The sequence below is a fragment of the Scyliorhinus torazame genome, chromosome 5 (genome assembly GCF_047496885.1).
Source record: "Scyliorhinus torazame isolate Kashiwa2021f chromosome 5, sScyTor2.1, whole genome shotgun sequence".
NCBI lineage: Eukaryota > Metazoa > Chordata > Chondrichthyes > Carcharhiniformes > Scyliorhinidae > Scyliorhinus > Scyliorhinus torazame.
The window spans coordinates 197,222,095-197,241,569 of record NC_092711.1 but is presented as its reverse complement, the minus strand read 5'-3'; the positions used below and the strand labels follow the sequence as shown (position 1 = coordinate 197,241,569).

Here is a 19,475-nt window from a genome sequence, read left to right as displayed (position 1 = left end):
GCTGCAGCAGAGGGACAGGCTGCAGCGGGGGATGGGCTGCAGCAGAGTGACGGGCAGCAGCAGAGTGACGGGCAGCAGCAGAGTGACGGGCAGCAGCAGAGGGACGGGCTGCAGCAGAGGGACAGGCTGCAGCAGAGTGACGGGTTGCAGCAGAGGGACGGGCTGCAGCAGAGGGTCAGGCTGCAGCAAGCCAGGTGGGACCCGCTGAGGCAGCAGGGCTGCCTGCCTGACTGGCGCAGGTGGAGGCCGAGGCGGACGATGACCAGATCAACGAGGGGCATGCTCGGATGACGACACCGACATGGCTGAGGAGTAGGGGGAGCAGGTGGTGGTGGGGCCAAGGCGCCAGAGGCGCTCCATAAAGGCCACGTGTCTACCGGCGCCGCATGTCCTTCGAGGACCTGCCAGACCCCTTATGGCACACCTGGCACCGTGTGGGACTGGGGGCGGACTGGAGGAGGACATGGCCCTTAACTTCTATGTCACAGCGGGGGGGGGGGGGGGGGGGGTGGTGGTGAGGGTGTGTGCAGGGGGAGGGGGGGGGAATGGGGTGAGGGTGTGTGCAGGGGAGGGGGGGAATGGGGTGAGGGTGTGTGCAGGGGGAGGGGGGGAATGGGGTGAGGGTGTGTGCAGGGGGAGGGGGGGAATGGGGTGAGGGTGTGTGCTGGGGGGGAGGTGGGTGTAGGCAGGCAGGGGAGTCTCACTTGCTGGTGCGCCTCCGATCTGGCAAGAGACAACCTCCCGGTCCCCTCCTCCGCCAGCGAGGTCCACGAGGCAATGCCCTTACTGAGCAGATACTGACGCAGCTTATCGTTCATGAAAGAGGACCCCCGATCGCTATGGATATAGGTGGGGAAACCGAACAGGATAAAGATGCTGTGCAGGGTCTTGATGACTGCGGCAGAAGTCATGTCGGGGCATGGGATGGTGAATGGGAAACGGGAGTGCTCATCAATGAAATTGAGAAACTACATGTTGCGGTCCACGCTGAGGCGTTCAAAGAGGCGGGAGGCCTTCACCAGGTGCGCTCTACCTGGCCGGTAGAAGTGTGGCTTGAACTCTGCGCAGACTTGGCAGTCTCTGGTGACGGTCCTGACCTCCTCAATGGAGTAGGACAGGTTGCGGGCCTTGATGAAATGGAAGAAACGGGTGACCCCCGGGTGGCAGAGGTCATAGTGGAGAGCCCGGAGTCGGACTACTTGTGCGCTGGCACATGTACCGCGGGATAGGGCATCAGGGGGCTCATTGAGCTTCCCGGGGCGATACAAGATCTCATAGTGATAGGTGGAGAGCTTGATCCTCCACCTCAAGATCTTGTCGTTTTTGATCTTGCCCCGCTGTGTATTATTAAACATGAAGGCAACTGACCATTGGTCAGTGAGGAGAGTGAATCTCCTGCCGGCCAGGTAATGCCTCCAATGCCGCACAGCGTCCACAATGGCTTGGGCCTCCTTTTCGACAGAGAAGTGCCAAATTTCGGAGGCATAGAGGGTGCGAGAAAAGAAGGCCACTGCCTGCCCGCCTGGTTGTGGGTGGCGGCCAGAGCTATGTCCGATGCATCGCTCTCCACCTGGAAGGGGAGGGACTCGTCGACCGCATGCATCGTGGCCTTGGGGATGTCTGCCTTGATGCGGTTGAAGGCCTGGCGAGCCTTAGCCATCAGGGGAAAAACTGTGGACTGAATGAGTGGGTGGGCCTTGTCCGCATAATTAGGGACCCACTGGGCACAGTAGGAGAAAATCCCCAGGCATCGTTTCAGGGCCTTGGAGCAGCGGGGGTGTGGGAGTTCCGTGAGGGGGCGCATGCGGTCGGGGTCAGGCCCTAGGTCTCCATTTTCCATGACATAGCCAAGGATGGCTAAGCGGTTGGTGCGGAACACGCATTTCTCCTTATTGTAGGTGAGGTTAAGGAGTTTGACGGTCTGGAGGAATGTTTGCGTTGTGGTCCTGCTGATCGTGGCCGCAGATGGTGATGTTATCTAGGTATGAGAAGGTGGCCCGCAGTCCGTACTGATCAACCATTCGGTCCATCTCTCGCTGGAGGACCGAGACCACATTAGTGACGCCGAAGGGAACCCTGAGGAAGTGATAGAGGCAGCCATCTGCTTCGAACGCAGTGTATTGGCGGTCCTCCGGGCGGACGGGGAGCTGGTGGTAGGCGGACTTCAGGTCTACTGTGGAAAAGACTCAATACTGTGCAATCTGATTGACCATGTCAGATATGTGTGGGAGGGGATACCCGTTGAGCTGGGTGTACTGATTGATGGTCTGACTTTAGTCAATGACCATCCTGTGCTTCTCCCCAGTCTTCACTACACCACTTGAGCTCTCCAGGGCTGTTGCTGGCCTCAATGACCCCTTCCCGCAGAAGCCGTTGGACCTCCGACCTGATGACGGTCCGGTCCTGGGCACTGTACCGTCTGCTCCTAGTGGCGACGGGTTTACAATCCGGGGTGAGGTTCGCAAACAGGGGAGGTGGATCGACCTTAAGGGTCGTGAGGCCGCAGACGGTGAGGGGGGGCAGGGGTCCGTTAAATTTTAAGGTTCGGCTTTGGAGATGGCAGTGGAAGTCCAGGCCGAGTAACAGGACAGCGCAGAGGCGGAGGAGGACATAGAGCCAGAAGTTGCTGAACTCTACGCCTTGGACGGTGAGGGTCGCAATGCAGTACCCCCGGATTTCCACAGAATGGGATCCGGAGGCCAGGCAGATTTTCTGGGTGACGAGAGGGAGCAGCACCTTACCGTAGTGGGGTGGATGAAGCTGTCTGTGCTCCCGGAATCAAAAAGGCAGGTCGTCTCGTGCCAATCGATCTTCACCGTCGTCGTCGGGGTCGCGAGTTTGCGGGGCCGGGACTGATCCAGGGTGATAGAGGCGAGGTGCGGCAGAAGCTAGGAGGTCGCGGACTGCTCAGCGGTGGTGGAGGTAGCGGCAGGCGATGAAGGGCCAGACGAGCAGGAGTCCTGAGGTGCAATCTGAAATGGCGGCGAAGATGGCGGTGCCCACGGGGCGCACATGGCGGGTGGCATCAAAGATGGCGGCGCCCGCGGGTCACACGTGGCTTCCGGTGAAGATGGCGGTGCCCACGGGCCGCACGTGGCTTCCGGTGAAGATGGCGGTGCCTACGGGCCGCACGTCGCTTGCGAAGGGGAAAATGGTGGCACCCCTGGGCCGCACGAAGGAACGCCTGGCCTGGAAACAGCGGCGACCGACCGAGCCTGGCAAACAGAAACAAAGTGTCCCTTCTTCCCACAGCCATTGCAGGTCGTGCTCCATGCCGGGCAACGCTGCCTAGAGTGTTTGTTTTGCCCGCAAAAATAGCACTTGGGTCCCCCAGAGTTGGCTGGCTGCCGTGCGGCGCAGGCCTGCGGTGAGCTGGAGTCGGCAGCTGGTGGGGCCCACGATGCCCACGAGGGTGCCGCGTGGTCAGGGGCGTAGGACTGAACGCTACGGGAGGCCACCAAATTAGCGAGCTGCCTGGTTCCTGCAAGATCAAGCATACCCCCTTCCAGTAGCCACTGGCGGACTTATGCAGTAAGCGTCTCGAATTAAAAGTTTGGTGTGCTGGACTGCCGAAACTGCCTGGCAGTCGCAGTTCCTACCTCGGATGTGCAGGGCACGCCAGAAATCGTCCAGAGACTCCCCGGGGAGTTGCTGACTCGTGGCCAGGAGGTGCCTGGCGTATACTTAATTGACTGGTCGAACGTAATGTTCTTTCAGGAGGTCCATCCCTTCGGAGTAGGTGGGCGCATCCCGGATGAGAGGAAAAATGTCAGGGCTCACCCGTGAATAGAGGACTTGGAGCTTCTGCGAGTCCGAGGGTTCCTCAGCGGCTGTTCGGAGGTAGCTTTCGAAGCAGGCTAGCAGTGGTGCAAAGTGGTCAAAGGCGGACGTAGCATTGGCTGCTTGAGGGCTCAGCTGCAGGCGATCAGGCTTGATGCGGAGATCCATCGTTTTAAAAATCTTGCTCAATAAATTGATGCACCATCAATTACCACAAAGACGAGAGTAGTGGAATAATCGAGGCTTTATTGAGCAAGATGTGCCTCCTGTAGCTGGAACCAGAATGGCATGCTGCACCGGCAAGCACACACATTTATACACCGCCTACTGGTCGGAGCCAGCAGGCAGGGATTTACCCATGTACCTACTATACGGGCAGTGTAATACATGTAATATACTATGAGTGGTGACTACCATACTGGACAGACAGGCAGCAGCTGTAGTTGTTCCTGTTATGGGTATCGACAATACTTAAAGATGGCATTCAGTCCACACAGATGAAAAGCCCCTCAATCCCCCTCCTCCCTGGCCCAGGGATGCCTCCCGACCTGGAACACTTCAGCCCCCAGACCACGCCAAACCCCCTGACGGCCCCCCTCACCCCTGAGCACTGGGGCAGCAGGGTCCTCAGATCACCTCGGCAGAATTGTGCCAGCTTCACATTTTTAAATCGGAGTATTATTGATGCCCGTGTGATTTCTCGCTGGGGAGCTGGTTAATTCCCAGGAGGCCGTCACATTTGACTTCAACCGTGCTAATGAGATGGAAATTAATGCAAATGAGAGTTTATGATATGCTCGCTATATTTCGGCATGATCAGGAACTTGCTATCGGCAGCGAGCGAATTAGTTAGCAGCAAGTGAACGGGGGTGGAGTGGAGGAAGTACAAGAGCAAAATCTGTTATAAGGCACAGTGGTTAGCACTACTGCCTACTGCGTGAGGACCCTGGTACGAATCCCGGCCCTGGGTCACTGTCCGTGTGGAGTTTGCACAGTTTCCCCGTGTCTGCGTAGGTTTCACCCCCACAACCCAAACATGTGGATTGGTCAGGCTAAATTGCCCCACAATTGGAAAAAAAATAATTGGCTACTCTGAAGTTATAAAAGAAAAAAAAAGCAGGAAGAAGCGGCAATGAATCCATAGAATCCCTAGAGTGCAGAAGGAGTTCATTTGGCACAACAAGTCTGCACCTACCCTCTGATAAAGCACCCGACCGAGGCCCACTTCCCCACGCTATCCGCATAACCTCGCCTAACCTACACAGCTTTGGACTGTGGCAGGAAACTTGAGCACCCGGTGGAAACCCACGTAGACAGCATACAAACTGCACACAGACAGACTCCCAAAACTGGAATTGAACCCCGGTCTCAGCCACTGTGAAGCTGCAGAGCTAACCACTGTGCCACCGTGCCATCGTAGTAAAGAAACAAAAGACCAGGCCAGAGTGTGCGTGAATGGCAGCGTCATAAACAGCTGTATCCTTATGTTTGTGTCTTGATTGGTTCATGAGGTGTACTGACTCGGAAAAGGGATTGACAGTTTCAACCTCTTTGAGCTGGAATTTGCTGCTTAGCATAGCCTGAGCCCAGTTATCAGAGATTTGGACTTTGGATGGTAAGACTGCTCTCCCTACTGTCTCCAGTTTAAATAGCCCAGACAATTGAATTTGTAGTTACTAGCAAGGAGAGTTACAAACCAAGTCTGTCCTCCCTTCCGAAGTGGGGATGGTCGATAGCTTTAAGTTTCTAGGGGTCACCATCACAAACAGTCTGTCCTGGTCCACTCACGTTAATGTAACAGTCAAGAAAGCCCAACAACGTCTCTACTACCTATGGAAGCTAAAGGAATTCGGCATGTCTGCATAGACTCTCACAAATTTCTACAGTTGTGCGATAGAGAGCATTCTATCCGGCTGCATCACAGTTTGGCATGGCAACTGCTTGGTCCAAGATCGCAAGAAACTGCATCACACAAGCTTGCTACCCTCCCATTGATGCTGTCTACACCTCCCGTTGCCTCAGGAAGGCAGACAGCATTGTCAGAGACCACTCGTACCCAGGCCTTGCTCTCTTCCAGACCCTTCAATCAGGCAGAAGATATAGAACAGACATAGGAACAGCTTCTTCCCCAAAGCTATTAGACTCCTCAACGACTCTCCCTTGGGCTGATCTGTCCCCGTAAGACACTATTCGTGAAGCCTTATGCTGCTCTTGCTCATGTCGTATTTGCTTTGTTTGGCCCCTTGTTCCGCACTGTAACCAATTACTTATTTGTCGATGTACTTTGCCGATTATTCTTTCTGTCTATTGTGTACCTTGGTCGTAGAAAAATACTTTTCATTGTACTTCAGTACATGTGACAATAAATCAATTAATCAATCCTACCCAACCAGCTACAATTAATCATTTCTGAAATGGTTGGTTAGGACCTTTGCACATACAAAATACGTAGAGAAGCATAGCGTCTATTTTCATAATATACTGTAAGGATCCTTTTGTTATTTCCTGTTTGTCCCTTGTTTTTCCTCTTCAATTTCGTTATTCTTCAATTTCTTTACATGGACCATTTAATGTGGCTCTGCCTTTAAGGTGGACTGCACCTTTACTTCGAGTGGCTGGTAAACTGAAGATTGAATTATGACCTCAGGTAAGGTAGGTTGCAAAGAGCAGTTTAAATTTTGGATCAGCAGATTCAAGGGAGGTAAGTGCTGATACATCGTGTTGGACTTGGCTATCGGCCAATGGACTGTTTCGAAGTGTTGGACCTTATCAGTGCCCCTGGCCGATTGGTTGGTGTTTTCTCTGGAATGTTCCTTCTTCTGTGTGACTGTGTTTGCTTTTACTTGCGTTTTGGTCAGAATGGAGGGTCACAGCTCTGGGGCTGGATTCTCTGCCGGCGGGATGCTCCATTTTGCCGGCAGCCCGGCGGTTTCTCGACAGCGTGGGGCTGCTCCACAATGGGAAACCCCATTGACTAGCTGGCATAATGGAGCATCCCGCCGGCGGGGTGAAACAAAAATGTGGAGCGGCAGGGCGGAGGATCCAGCTCCTGGGGCGGCATTCTCCGACCCCCCGCCGGCTCGGAGAATGGCCGTAGGCCACTGTGAATCCCGCCCCCGCCGAAGTCTCCGGTACCGGAGATTGGGCGGGGGCGGGAATCGGGCCGCGCCGGTTGGCGGGACCCCCCGCTGGATTCTCCGTCCCGGATGGGCCGAAGTCCCGCCCAGAAATTGCCTGTCCCGCCGGCGTAAATCAAACCTGGTATTTACCGGCGGGACCAGGCGGTGTGGGCGGGCTCCGGGGTCCTGGGGGGGGACGCGGGGCGATCTGACCCCAGGGGGGTGCCCCCACGGTGGCCTGGCCCGCGATCGGGGCCCACCGATCCGTGGGCGGGCCTGTGCCGTGGGGGCACTCTTTCCCTTCCGCCTCCGCCACGGCCTCCACCATGGCGGAGGCGGAAGAGACTCTCCCCACTGCGCATGCGCGGGAAACTGACAGCGGCCACTGACGCTCCCGCGCATGCGCCGCATTTCCGCACCAGCTGGCGGGGCAACAAACGCCATTTCCGCCAGCTGGCGGGGCGGAAATCCCACCGGCGTCAGCCTAGCCCCTCAATGTTGGGGCTAGGCCGCCAAAGATGCGGAGCATTCTGCACCTTTGGGCCGGCGCGATGCCCGTCTGATTGGCGCCGTGTTTGGCGCCAGTCGGCGGACATCGTGCCGTTGGGGGAGAATTTCGCCCCTGATTTCTCTCTCATCTAATGGATTATTTCTAAAGACCCAAAGTAAAGACCTTTCTCTCTGCACAGCCAGATTTAATTGCAGGTAAATCCAGTCCAGCCAGCAGCTGAAGGCATTGTCAATTGTTCAAAAACCGTTTTAAAGATCTTGTGTGGGGAACTCTGTTCTTAACTCAGTAAGGCTGTTGGTCATTCTGGTGGAGCTGGGAACAAATAAGAATTAAAGAAGCCTGAGACTGATCCTTTGAGTGAAGGTCCAGGTTAATAACAGTTAAAGCAACACCCCAGGGAGATTCCTACAGCTCGAGGGTTCTGACTGAAAGATACTGCCAGAAGATTCTTGTTAGCAATCTAGCCGGTGTCTTTGAACCCTAAGCATCCTGGGAGGACAGCCTGTTGCAAAGACCTCAACACCGGAAGCAAGTTCACTCATCTTTCATTTCATATTTAAATTCCTATTACTTTTTACCCCTTCCCCTCCCTCTGTGTGTGCCTGTCTTGTTTGTGTTTGGTTTGAGGATGGGACGGTGAAAGTGGGAGTAGTAGATTAGCTTGCTGTTATTCAGCTATAATTATTGCATATTTCAACTCTGTTCCTGTTATAAATAAACAGTTATTGTGGTCAACTTACAGATCTAGTGGGTATAATGTGTTGAGCAGTCAAGGGGCCAAAGATTCTGCAAACTTTATATGAATTATCAATTAATTCACTTGTGCTGGGACTCCAGGATCTGAAGGCCTGGAGTCGACCATGCACTAGCCAGGGCATTGTAACACCATTTACGTGATAAAATATCCCAAGATATTTCACAAGAGTATTATAAAGCAAAATATAACAGCAAGCCACATAAGGAGATATTGGGCGCGATTTAACGCGCAAAAAACAGAGTTCTATTTTGGGCGTGTATAGTGGGGTTTTTCTTAGCGTTATCAAATGGGACGTTTTTTTCTGGTCTCGGTTGGGAATGTCCCGTTCACCCCATTTTAAAATGCCGTCCAGATCTCTGGACCCCTCCTTTGGACAGCACACTGCAGCCTCCGGAGCCCCCCCACACCCTGCTGCCGCAACGTACTTCTTAGGGGGTTCTCGATCTCCCCCTCACACAGCTCCTAAGGGCAGCGAACCCCTGGTACGGGCAACCTAACACAATGGTACCATGGCAATGCCAGCCTGGCAGCTCCAGTGTGCCGGGTGGCACTGGCATTGTGCCAGGTTGTAGTACCAAAGTGCCAGACTGGCAGTGTCAGCATGCCTGGGTGGCAGTGAGAATGCCAGGGTACCACCCTGCCCTGTCCCCGACCACCCAGAGGCCTCTGACGATCTGAGAGAGCCCCCAGATACCATTATGCCTGGTCTACATTTGTGAGAACCAGTGTTAAATGGGGCCATGGCGAGGTTTCCCAAGTGCGGGCATTCGTTCCCGGGCCTTGGGAGAATTGGGTGCTGACAGATTTAAATGAGCCCAGTGGATCACTTAAATACGTTAATCTGGACCTCACCCAGTGAGGCCGAGATCAAGATTGTGACGCCTCGTGAGCCAACGTTAGATCATGCGAGGCCTCTCACGAGATTTAATGGCCTCATTACATCATAAGTCGGGCGAGACAAGGCCTTTGATCGCGCCCATTACATCAGATGACTAAAATCTTGGTCAGAGAGGCAGTTTGTAAGGAGTGACTTAAATGAGGGAGAGGTGGGGAAATGTAGGGAGGGATATCCAAAACTTGGGACCCATGGCCACTAATGCTAAAATGACAAGAATCAGGGATGTTCAAGAGGCTGGAAATGGAGAAGCGCCGAGATCTCAAAGGGTTGTGGGTCAGAAGGAGATTGCAGAGTTAAGGAGGCACCAAAGCCATGGAAGGATTTGAAAACAAGGATGGGAACTTTAAAATAAAGATGTTGTTTGACCAGGAGCCAGTGTCGCTCAGTGAGCACAGTGGGTGATAGGGTAATGGAATTTTGTGAGAATTCAGACACAGGGAGCAGGGCTTTAGATAACATCAGGTACATGGAGCGTTGAAGGTGGGAAACCAGCCAGGAGGGCATTGAAATAAAGAGAATTGATTGTGTGTTGCCTAAGATCGATATAGATGGAAACTCACCAAAGACAGTGCGTGCAGGGACGGATTCCCTGTTCAGCCAGAATGACACCTGCGAGAGAATCACAGTCATGATGCAAGGCAGGTACGTCTGGATCACAAAGTAACCAATCTTCCTCTTTAGATGGAAGTGGGTCGTCATGACAATGTATTCACCTGAAGAGACATGGAAGGCAAAGAGTTAAGCACTAGTAAGTTTCATCAACCATTGGCAGCGAGATTACTTATATCGAATGTGCATTAAGCCATCATCTCTCAGGTTATTGACTAAACAATGACATTCAGAGACAGGTCCATTTACTGTAATGGATTTGCCCTGTAACACCAATGAATATTGTCACATTCATCAATATTCCCTCATATATATTCATGGGGAATCCCGATAAATATTTTCTCGCGTTTACATGAAACCTAAAATGTCCCACTGAGTTTCACAGGAATATTATGAAGAACAACTGGAGATTAGGGCTAAATGGAAAATGTCAAAGTTACTTAACCAGGAGCAAACATAGCTCAGTGAACACAAGGGTAATAGTGGATGCGATATAGACAATTAAGTTCCTTGGACATAGAATCCCGACAGTGCAGAAGGAGGCCATTCAGCCCATCGAGTCTGCACCGACCGTCTAAAAGGGCACCCTACCTAGACACACTTCCCACACTATCGCTGTAACCCCACATAACCTACACACCTTTGGACACAAAGAGGCAATTTAGCATGGCCAATTTACCTAACATGCACATCTTTGCATTGTGGGAGGAAACTGGAGCACCTGGTGGAAACCCACACAGACATGGGAAGAACTTGCAAACTCCATAGAGACAGTCACTCAATGCTGGAGTTGAACCTGGGCCCCTGGTGCTGTGAGGCAGCAGTGATAACCACTGTGCCACCATGCTGCCCGAGGCATCAGAGTTTTGAATGACCATCAGGACTTCCTGTAAATCTGCATCCATTTGACACTTATCCATCCTATTGGAAGTAGCATTTATACAGCACCTTACATGACCTCAAGATGCTCCAAAAAGCTTCACAGTTAGATAAATACTTTTGAGTGTTGTCATTATTGTTCTAGAGGCAAATGTCATAGTCAATTACTGTATATTCCCACAAACCACAAACAAATGAATGAACAGTTAAGAGATGTTAATACTGCTTTAGTTTTAGAAATTTCCAAAATGTTGAACCTAACTGTGACTATGCCAATCCAAAGGGTGAATGGTAACACCTTCCGCCCAAAGCCGACAAGACTGGGTTATCAGATTCCAGAATTAGTCACTGTATACATACAAAGACATGACCTCGAGGAACAATCTTGAGCGGAGGAATTAGAACAACACATTGTGTTGATTGGATGATAAATACCCCAGCTAGACTGAACCAGCAAGCTGTACATCTCCACTACTGGTAGGTGTTGTGTCATAGACAGCATAGGAAGAGGCCCTTCGGCCCATCATATCTGTGCCGGCCATCAAGCACCATCTATTCAAATCCCCACTTTCCACCACTTGGTCCATAGCCTTGGACGCCATGGTGTTTCAGGTGCTCATGTAAATGCTTCATAATGTTAGAATCATAGAATCCCTTCAGTGCAGATGATGAAGGCCATTCAGCTCATTCAATCTGCACCGACCTTCTAAAAGAGCATCCCTACCGAGGCCTGTGGGAGTAAACCCACGCAGCCACGGGGAGAATGTACCAACTCCAAAAATTCAGTCACCCAAGGTTGGAATCGAACCCGGGTCCCTGGTGCTGTGAGGCAGAAGTGCTGAACACTGTGCCGTTGTGAGGGCTCCCGCCTTTACCATCCTTTCAGGCAGTGAGATCCAAATTCGCTGCTGAGCTGTTACAATTGGGTATCAGCCATGGCTAAGGGAGAGCAATTTCACCTCTGAAGTGGGAAGTCATGAATTCAAGCTCACGTCCAAAGAATTGAGCAACTAATTAAGGCTGACACTTCAGTCCAATACTGTGGAATTGCTGCACTGTCAAAGGTATCTTTCAGAGGTGAAATTAAACCAAAGCTGGCTAGCCCTCTTGTGTGGATGTAAAATACCCCATATTACTTCCCCTGACTTGTCAACCCCATCCTCTCATAAATCAAGAGACAACATCTTAAAATTCAAGACATTGGGCATAAAAATTAGTTGATTTTTTTCTAACATTAACCACATTGATTTAAAGTTAGTTAATGAATCTCGTAAATGGCTTCATTGATTTCAAAAAGGTCAGAGCTCTTTACAGAAGGGAAATTTACTGCATCTGACTGCAAATGCTGGAAACCTGAAATAAAAACAGAAAATGTGTGCCTGCATTTTGTTTTTATTATTGCATCTGAAAATATATTGCAAAAACCTTTTTTTAATAAACTTACCTGTTATCATTATCCTGTTTACTGGCCTGTTATCTGTTTTTGTTCTTGTTTCAACGAACAGCACAGGATGTGGAATTAACTCAACAGCTTGCTTTCAGCAGGATTTAGATCAGTTGGAAACTTGGGCAGAGATGGCCGATGGAGATTAATCTGGACGAATGTGAAGTAATGCGTTTTGGAAGGCCAAATACAGACGGGAAATATATAGGGTGAGATTCTCCATTGCCCGATGCCGATATCGTAATTGGCGATCGGGCAGAGAATCCACTCAGATGCCCAAATCGGGGCCAGCGCCAATTTGATGCCGATCAGCCATGCTCCGCCCCCTCGGAAGTGGCATAATCATGTCGCACGCTGTTGCAATAGCGTTGGCGCGTCATCGGCAGGCCCTCCCACAATGTTCCGCCCTGATGGGCCGAGTTCCTGATCACGCGGGTAATGTGTGGTCTCAGCAGTCAGAAACCCGACCTGGCAGCTGTGGACTTTGTCCAATGCTGCCACACTCGGCCTTGGGATCCGTGCCGCTGGACGGGGCGGCTTCCACGAGGGCTGAGGGAACTGGTGAGGAATGGCCAGTAGTTGGCCTGTGGGGGTCACAGATGGCGGGTCGGGTCCACGCACAGCCAGTGTACCATTTTGTATGGCACAACCGCTGCAGGTCGCCGCATATGCGTGGCTAGGGACCCGGCCATTCTCCGGCTGTTTTTGGCATGGAAGCCGGGAGTTTCACCAGGCACCACTGCTAATCCCTCACCGGTCCCAGAATCGGTGAGGGTTCGGTGCCGATTTTGGCGTGGTAAAACACCCGCAAATTCTCCGTTTAAGCCACACTACCAGACGGATGTGGAAGCTTTGGAGAGGGTACCAAAGAGGTTTGCCAGGATGATGCCTGGTATGGAGGGCATTAGATATGAGGAGAGTGGGATAAACTTGGTTTGTTCTCATTGGAACAACGGGACTATCTGATAGAAGTCTACAAAATTATGAGGGGCATGGACAAAGTGGATAGTCAGAAGCTTTTTCCCAGTCAATTCCTAGGGGACATAGGTTTAAGGTGCGAGGGGCAAAGTTTAGAGAAGATATGTCAGGGAAGTGTTTTGCACAGAGGGTAGTGGATGCCTGGAACTCACTGCCGGAGGAGGTGGTGGGAGCAGGCACGAGAGTGATGTTTAAGGGGGTTTTGACAGATTCATGAATAAGATGGGGATAGAGGGATATGGACCCTGAAAGTGTAGAATGTTTTAGGTCACAGCAGGCTTGGAAGGCTGAAAGGCCTATTCCTGAGCTGTACTTTTCTTTGTTCTTTGTTCAAAGGGTTTTCAACTTGTACAAGTGACATGGTGAACACAATCATGTTTTCTTTGTGATTTAGTGCAGAAAGAATTCCATCAAAGTCCATCAGAAATACCAATCAACCAACTGAAAGTCAACTGAGCTGCCAAGGTAATAAACAGCAATACCTTGAAAGTGGAAGTATGACTCTCCCCCAATCTGTTCCAACTTCACGTTCACTGTAAAAGAAAACTCCTGGAAATCCAACTAAAACACTAGCGTTTTTATTTTTAACCTTGTTTTTCTGGGGAATAGCCTATTTTGATTGACAGTTCTATCGCAAAAGCTTCCTTAAGCTGGACTAATTCAGTGACATTACCATTAGCCATCATCTTCCCATAAAACTGCTTGTAACTATTAATACAGTTGGTAAGTTGTTTGCCTGCAATTTGTTGTGTTGCACATAAGTCAACAGTGGATTATTGATTGCTGCTTTAATCACAGTAGTGATTTGTGACTTCTTCCTAATTGCACAGGCAAGTCAAGCAGCAAGACAATTTGAGGCTCCAAGCACAGGCAATGTGCTTCAGCAGACTCCACATCCAGCTTTCTTTGCAGCCAGCTTTCCAGAATCTTGGCATATACGCAGGGATGATCAGTTAAGTGTACTTGTGCAGAAATTATGAACTCTCAGAAATCAGACAGGATTCTCCACGCGTGTTTCTCAGTGATGCACCATTCACTGGTGGCGGGATTCTCCCTTCCCGCCGCTTGTCACAGCATTTCCCCAGGCCAGCACGGTGGCGCAGTGGTTAGCACCGCTACCTCACGATGCTGAGGACCCGGGTTCAATCCCGGCCCCGGGTCACTGTCCGTGTGGAGTTTGCCCATTCTCCCAGTGTCTGCGTGGGTCTCACCCCCACAACACAAAAAGATGTGCAGGGTGGGTGAATTGGTCACGCTAAATTGCCCTTAATTGGAAAAATTTTCCATTGAAGCCACCCCACACCGCTGGGAAACCCATGGGACGGGAGGTGACGGGGAAAAGAGAATCCCAATGGCCAGAGTTTTCCGGCCAACACGTTTGAAAGTTGTGACACAGTTTGTTAAAATGGCCATGGAAAATCACATGATCATTGGCATTCCGAACTCCAGACTGTCCTGAGGTTTGAGAATTTGGCTAATTGAGTCTGGGCATCTACAGTTTACCAGATTATCATATATCCCTGTTTAAGGATGGAGCATCAGCAACACACCTACAGCATTCCAGACAACTTATTTTTCTATTTCAACATGGACAAAAGCAACATCGAAACTCAATGTGCAATGGATCCTATCAAGCTTCCATTGTCTTTTGATAATTTTGCTCCCAAATTGGACAGGATGAATTTCAAATTCGCAACCATCAGCACAGGATGTGGAATCAACTCACCATATTGCTGGGAAAAAAGGTTTTGAACTTTTATGAGTCACATGATGAACACAATGATGATGGCTAGCACTGTGGCTTCACAGCTCCAGGGTCCCAGGTTCGATTCCCTGCTGGGTCGTTGTCTGTGCGGAGCCTGCACATTCTCCCCGTGTGTGCGTGACTTCCCTCCGGGTGCTCCGGTTTCCTCCCACAGTCCAAAGACGTGCAGGTTAAGTAGATTGGCCATGCTAAATTGGCCCCTTCCAAGTAGAAAGCGACTCATCAGACGTCGCCCTTGCCGCCACCCTCAATCAGGCAGGCCTGGCACCAGCTGGTTCCACACTCACAGCACCCCATCGCCCCCGGCGCCACCCTCCCCTCCCCCGCCGCTCCCATCACCCATCACCCCCCCCCTAGGACCGTCCATCCTCCCCCTGCCCACGCCTGCCGACGAAGAGGATTTCGGCACGCTCCCGGAGTCAATTTCGACCACGACAGCGCCAACATCGCCGTCACCACTTCGCTGATCTCAAAGGACCATTAAAGGCACCAGACCGGTTGAACCTCTGACCGGCCTGCCAGATGCCAAGAGACATTTTTTTGCTGCTCTGTAAATATTAAAATTTCTAATTGTATATAGTTATCCACCACCCCTGCCGGATTCAATTTTAGCAGGGGGTGAATGTGATAAACCACTGTGTTCTGATATTAGAGGTTGTATGGTAGAACCTGCACTACAGGTTCACCTGTGGCCCCTGCATGCTAGCTCCGCCCAGGAGGCGGGTCTAAATATGCGTGGCCTCCAGCTCGCAGCCATTTTGCCAGCTGCTGTGGGAGGCCACACATCTGATACTAATAAAGCCTCAGTTTGGATTCAACTTCGTCTCCAGTCAAATTGATCGTGCCTCACAGTGGCATGGAAAATATCCAGGCACCTCCGCAGCTCCGGATCTCCGGGAATCTTGGCGCCAACTGGCGGGTCTTGAAGCAGAAATTCAGCCTATCGAGGCCTTGAGGCCTCGGGCCTTGAAACTGCCTCCGATGCTCGAAAAATCGCCCTGCTGCTGTCTACTGCGGGGGACCAGGCCATCCAAATCTTCAATTCGCTCACTTTTGCCGACGGTGAGTACAAGGCCAAGTTGCAGACCATCCTCGCCAAATTCGACAGTCACTGCGAGGTCGAGACAAACTTAAGCTTCAAGCGTTATGTATTCCAGCAGTGCTTTCAGGATAAGGACGAGCCTTTTCAGTCTTTTCTTACTCAGCTTCACATTCTAGCGCAATCCTGCAACTACAGAGACACTGCTGACTCCCTTATCAGGGATCAGATTGTGTTTGGCATCCATTCTGACGCCCTGCGGGAGCAGCTCGTAAAAATAAAAAATATGACCCTGCCAGTGGCCATCGAGACGTGCAAAGTCCACGAACTGGCGAAAAGTCGCTATTCCCGCCTGAAGTCGGCAGAGCAGGACCAACTCGCCTCCCACGAAGCGGAAAGTGTACAGGCCATCGCCCGAATGCGGGGCCTGTTCATCGATGAAGGCGGCCATTTCGCGCGCATCATGGTCGGGAAAACGAAGCGGCCGAAGATTACACTGCGCAGGTGCGAGCGGCGGCCGAGCATCACGACGTCGACGTGATGAGGTGCCCCAACTGCGGCACCACCCATTTAAAGCGGCAATGCCCTGCGAGAGGCAGGCGATGTCTCAACTGCAAGAAGCTTGGCCATTACGCGGCTTTGTGCAGGTCTGCACCTCCGACAGGGGGCCAGCGGTACCAGTTCCAACGCAGACACGTTCGAAGTGTGCAGCAAGGGGCACTGGATTTGGAACCTGATCCCATCACCGATCCAGAGGACGACTGCTCGGAGTCCCCATATCGAGTGGGCATCATCACCATGCAAAACAAGGCCTCCTCACATTCACCAACACACACACCCATCCTGAAAGTGGATTATGGGGACGAGTGGCGTGCCACAGTACAGGTCAACGATTGTAGCATCCGGTTCAAGCTGGACACCGGTGCTTCGGCCAACCTCCTATCCAAAGCAGATCTGGCTCGCATCCAGAGGCAGCCGACCATTCTTCCACCAGCCTGCCAGTTGCTCGACTACAATGGGAATGCCATCACGGCGCTTGCGTCCTGTCACCTGCAGGTAATCAACAGGGCCATCAAGGCCACTTTGCGCTTTGAGATCGTCCAGCCCGGCAAGGTTTCTCTGCTGGGTGCCCGAGCATGCAAGCTCCTCCATCTAGTTCAGCCTGTACATGCCATGTCCTCAGCTAACAACATTCTGCAAGCTGACATTGAGGAGCCCCTACTGCAATACCTGGGTGTGTTCACTGGGATGGGCACGCTGTAAAACCTACTGCTATAAAATTCTGCTCAGGCCTGATGCCACGCCTGTCATCCATGCACCACGCCAGGTGCCGGCGCCCCTCAAAGACCGTCTGAAGGTGCAGCTGCAGGAGCTCCAGGATCAAGGGATAATATCCAATGTGATGGAACCAACTTACTGGGTCAGCTCAATGGTCTGCGTCAAGAAGCCTTCTGGAGAACTGCGTATGTGCATCGATCCCAAGGATCTGAACCACAACATTTTGCGGGAACACTACCTGATCCCGAAGCAGGAGGAGCTGATGAGTGAAATGGCGCATGCCAAATTCTTTACAAAGCTGGATGCATCGAAGGGCTTCTGGCAGATACAGCTGGACGAGTCCAGCAGGAAGCTCTGCACATTTAACACTCCCTTCGGGAGATATTTGGCATTGTGTCGGCCTCCAAAATCTTTCATCGAATAATGGAGCAAATGCTCAAGGGCATTGACGGGTCTATGTTGACAACGTCATCATCTGGTCCATGACCCCGGAGGAACATATTGCCCGTCTTCAGGCGCATACATGCCAACGGCCTGAAGTTAAATAAAACCAAATGCTCCTTTGGCAGGTCGTCAATTAAGTTTCTGGGTGATCAGATCTCACAACAGGGAGCACAGCCGCACTCAGACAAAGTCCAGGCAATCAACACGATGAAGACGCCAGAGGACAAGAAGGCGGTCCTCCGCTTCCTGGGAATGGTGAACTTTCTGGGGAAGTTCCTTCCCAATCTCGTGTCACACACCACGGTCCTCAGACACCTTGTGAAAAAGTCCACCACTTTCCAGTGGCTGCCCGCACATCAAGAAGAGTGGCTTGAGTTGAAAGCGAAGCTAACCATCGCTCCTGTTCTAGCCTTCTTTGATCCAGCAAGGGAGACCAAGATCTCCACAGATGCCAGCCAGGACGGCATTGGGGCGGTGCTCCTGCAGAAGGACGACAACTCGTCCTGGGCTCCAGTGGCCTACGTGCCCAGGCCCATGATGCCCACTGAGCAACGCTATGCTCAAATCGAGAAAGAATGCCTGGGCCTGCTGGCTGGCATCGTGAAATTCCACGATTATGTGTATGGTCTCCCGACCTTTACCGTAGAGACGGACCACAGACCCCTAGTGCACATTATACACAAGGACTTAAATGACATGACACCCAGGCTCCAGCGCATTCTCCTTCGACTCCGCAGGTATGATTTTGAACTGGTTTACACACCTGAGAAGGAGCTAATCATCGCAGATGCCCTATCCCGTGCTATCGCCTCGCCATGTGAGCAGGTAGACTTCATACACGACATCGAGGCGCAGGTGAAACTGTGTGCCAGCACCCTCCCGTCATCCGACGAACGACTTGGCATAATTCGGGAAGAGACCGCCAAGGGCCCACTGCTGCAGTGGATCATACATCACCAGGCTGGCAGAAAGGGCAATACCCCCAATACTATAATGTAAAGGATGAGCTAACTGTTGTCGAGGGGATCCTTGTGAAATTGGATCGCATCGTCATTCCGAGCAGCCTCCAGAGCTCAGTGCTCACGCGAGGGACACCTCGGCATTCAGAAGTGTAGGCGCAGGGCCTGGCAAGCTGTCTATTGGTCCGGCATCAATGAGGACATCTCAAACATGGTCCTCAACTGTGTGACATGCCAGCGGTTCCTGCCTGCTCAGCCCAAAGAGACGCTCCAACAGCTTAAGATTGTGACCTCTCCATGGTCTAACGTTGGTGTGGACCTTTTTTCATGCCAATGGGCGTGACTACATCCTGATAATTGATTACTTCTCCACTTACCCCGAGGTAGTGAAACTATCGGACCTAACACCCCGGACCGTCATTGATTATACAATCAATTATGACATGAGAGAGAGATCAAGTGAATGACGGCTTTAATATGCAACAAACATAGCTAGCCAGAGACTCCAGTACAGACTGAGCGCCACCCACTGGATGCAACATTATGTACAGCTCTGTGGAGGCGGAGCCAGAGACGGAGCCCATCGGGGTTCGAACCTAAGCCTGAAAGGCATATCACACCGAACCTTAAAGGCATATCGCCTATCTGGTGAATACATTCACCACATTCACCCCCGTTTAAAAAAAACAAAAAGTCCATCGGGAGTGACGTGGAATCAAACGTTCAGTCTATCAGGAGGCCTGATCGTCCTCTTTGACCTCCTCAGCTCAGGCGGTGGTGCGGTGGGCACAGACGTCATCGGCAATGGTAAATCCGGGAGCATGGCGGTCGGAGCTTCCGTCATGGAGCTTCTTCCATGTGTCGAAGAAGGTTGGGGAGCAGGGGCCGGGTGGGTGGTTGGGGGTGACAGTGCAGGCGCGGGGGGGGGAGGGGGGGGGGAAATGGAGGCGCGGGAGAGGCGCAGTTGGTGGCAAATGGTGACACGGGTTGCAGGGGGAAACACTGGCGGGGGAAC

At 51.9% G+C, this 19,475-nt stretch overlaps 1 protein-coding gene across 1 annotated transcript in view; it reads right to left on the bottom strand.

Annotated features, from left to right (window-relative positions):
- LOC140420864 (gamma-aminobutyric acid receptor subunit alpha-3-like) overlaps positions 1–19,475 on the bottom strand; it is a 632,301-nt gene that overhangs the window by 61,940 nt on the left and 550,886 nt on the right. The window contains exon 8 of the mRNA XM_072504959.1: positions 9,626–9,778. Within this exon, the coding sequence (XP_072361060.1) occupies positions 9,626–9,778 (153 nt within the window). The remainder of the gene's footprint in view (positions 1–9,625; positions 9,779–19,475) is intronic.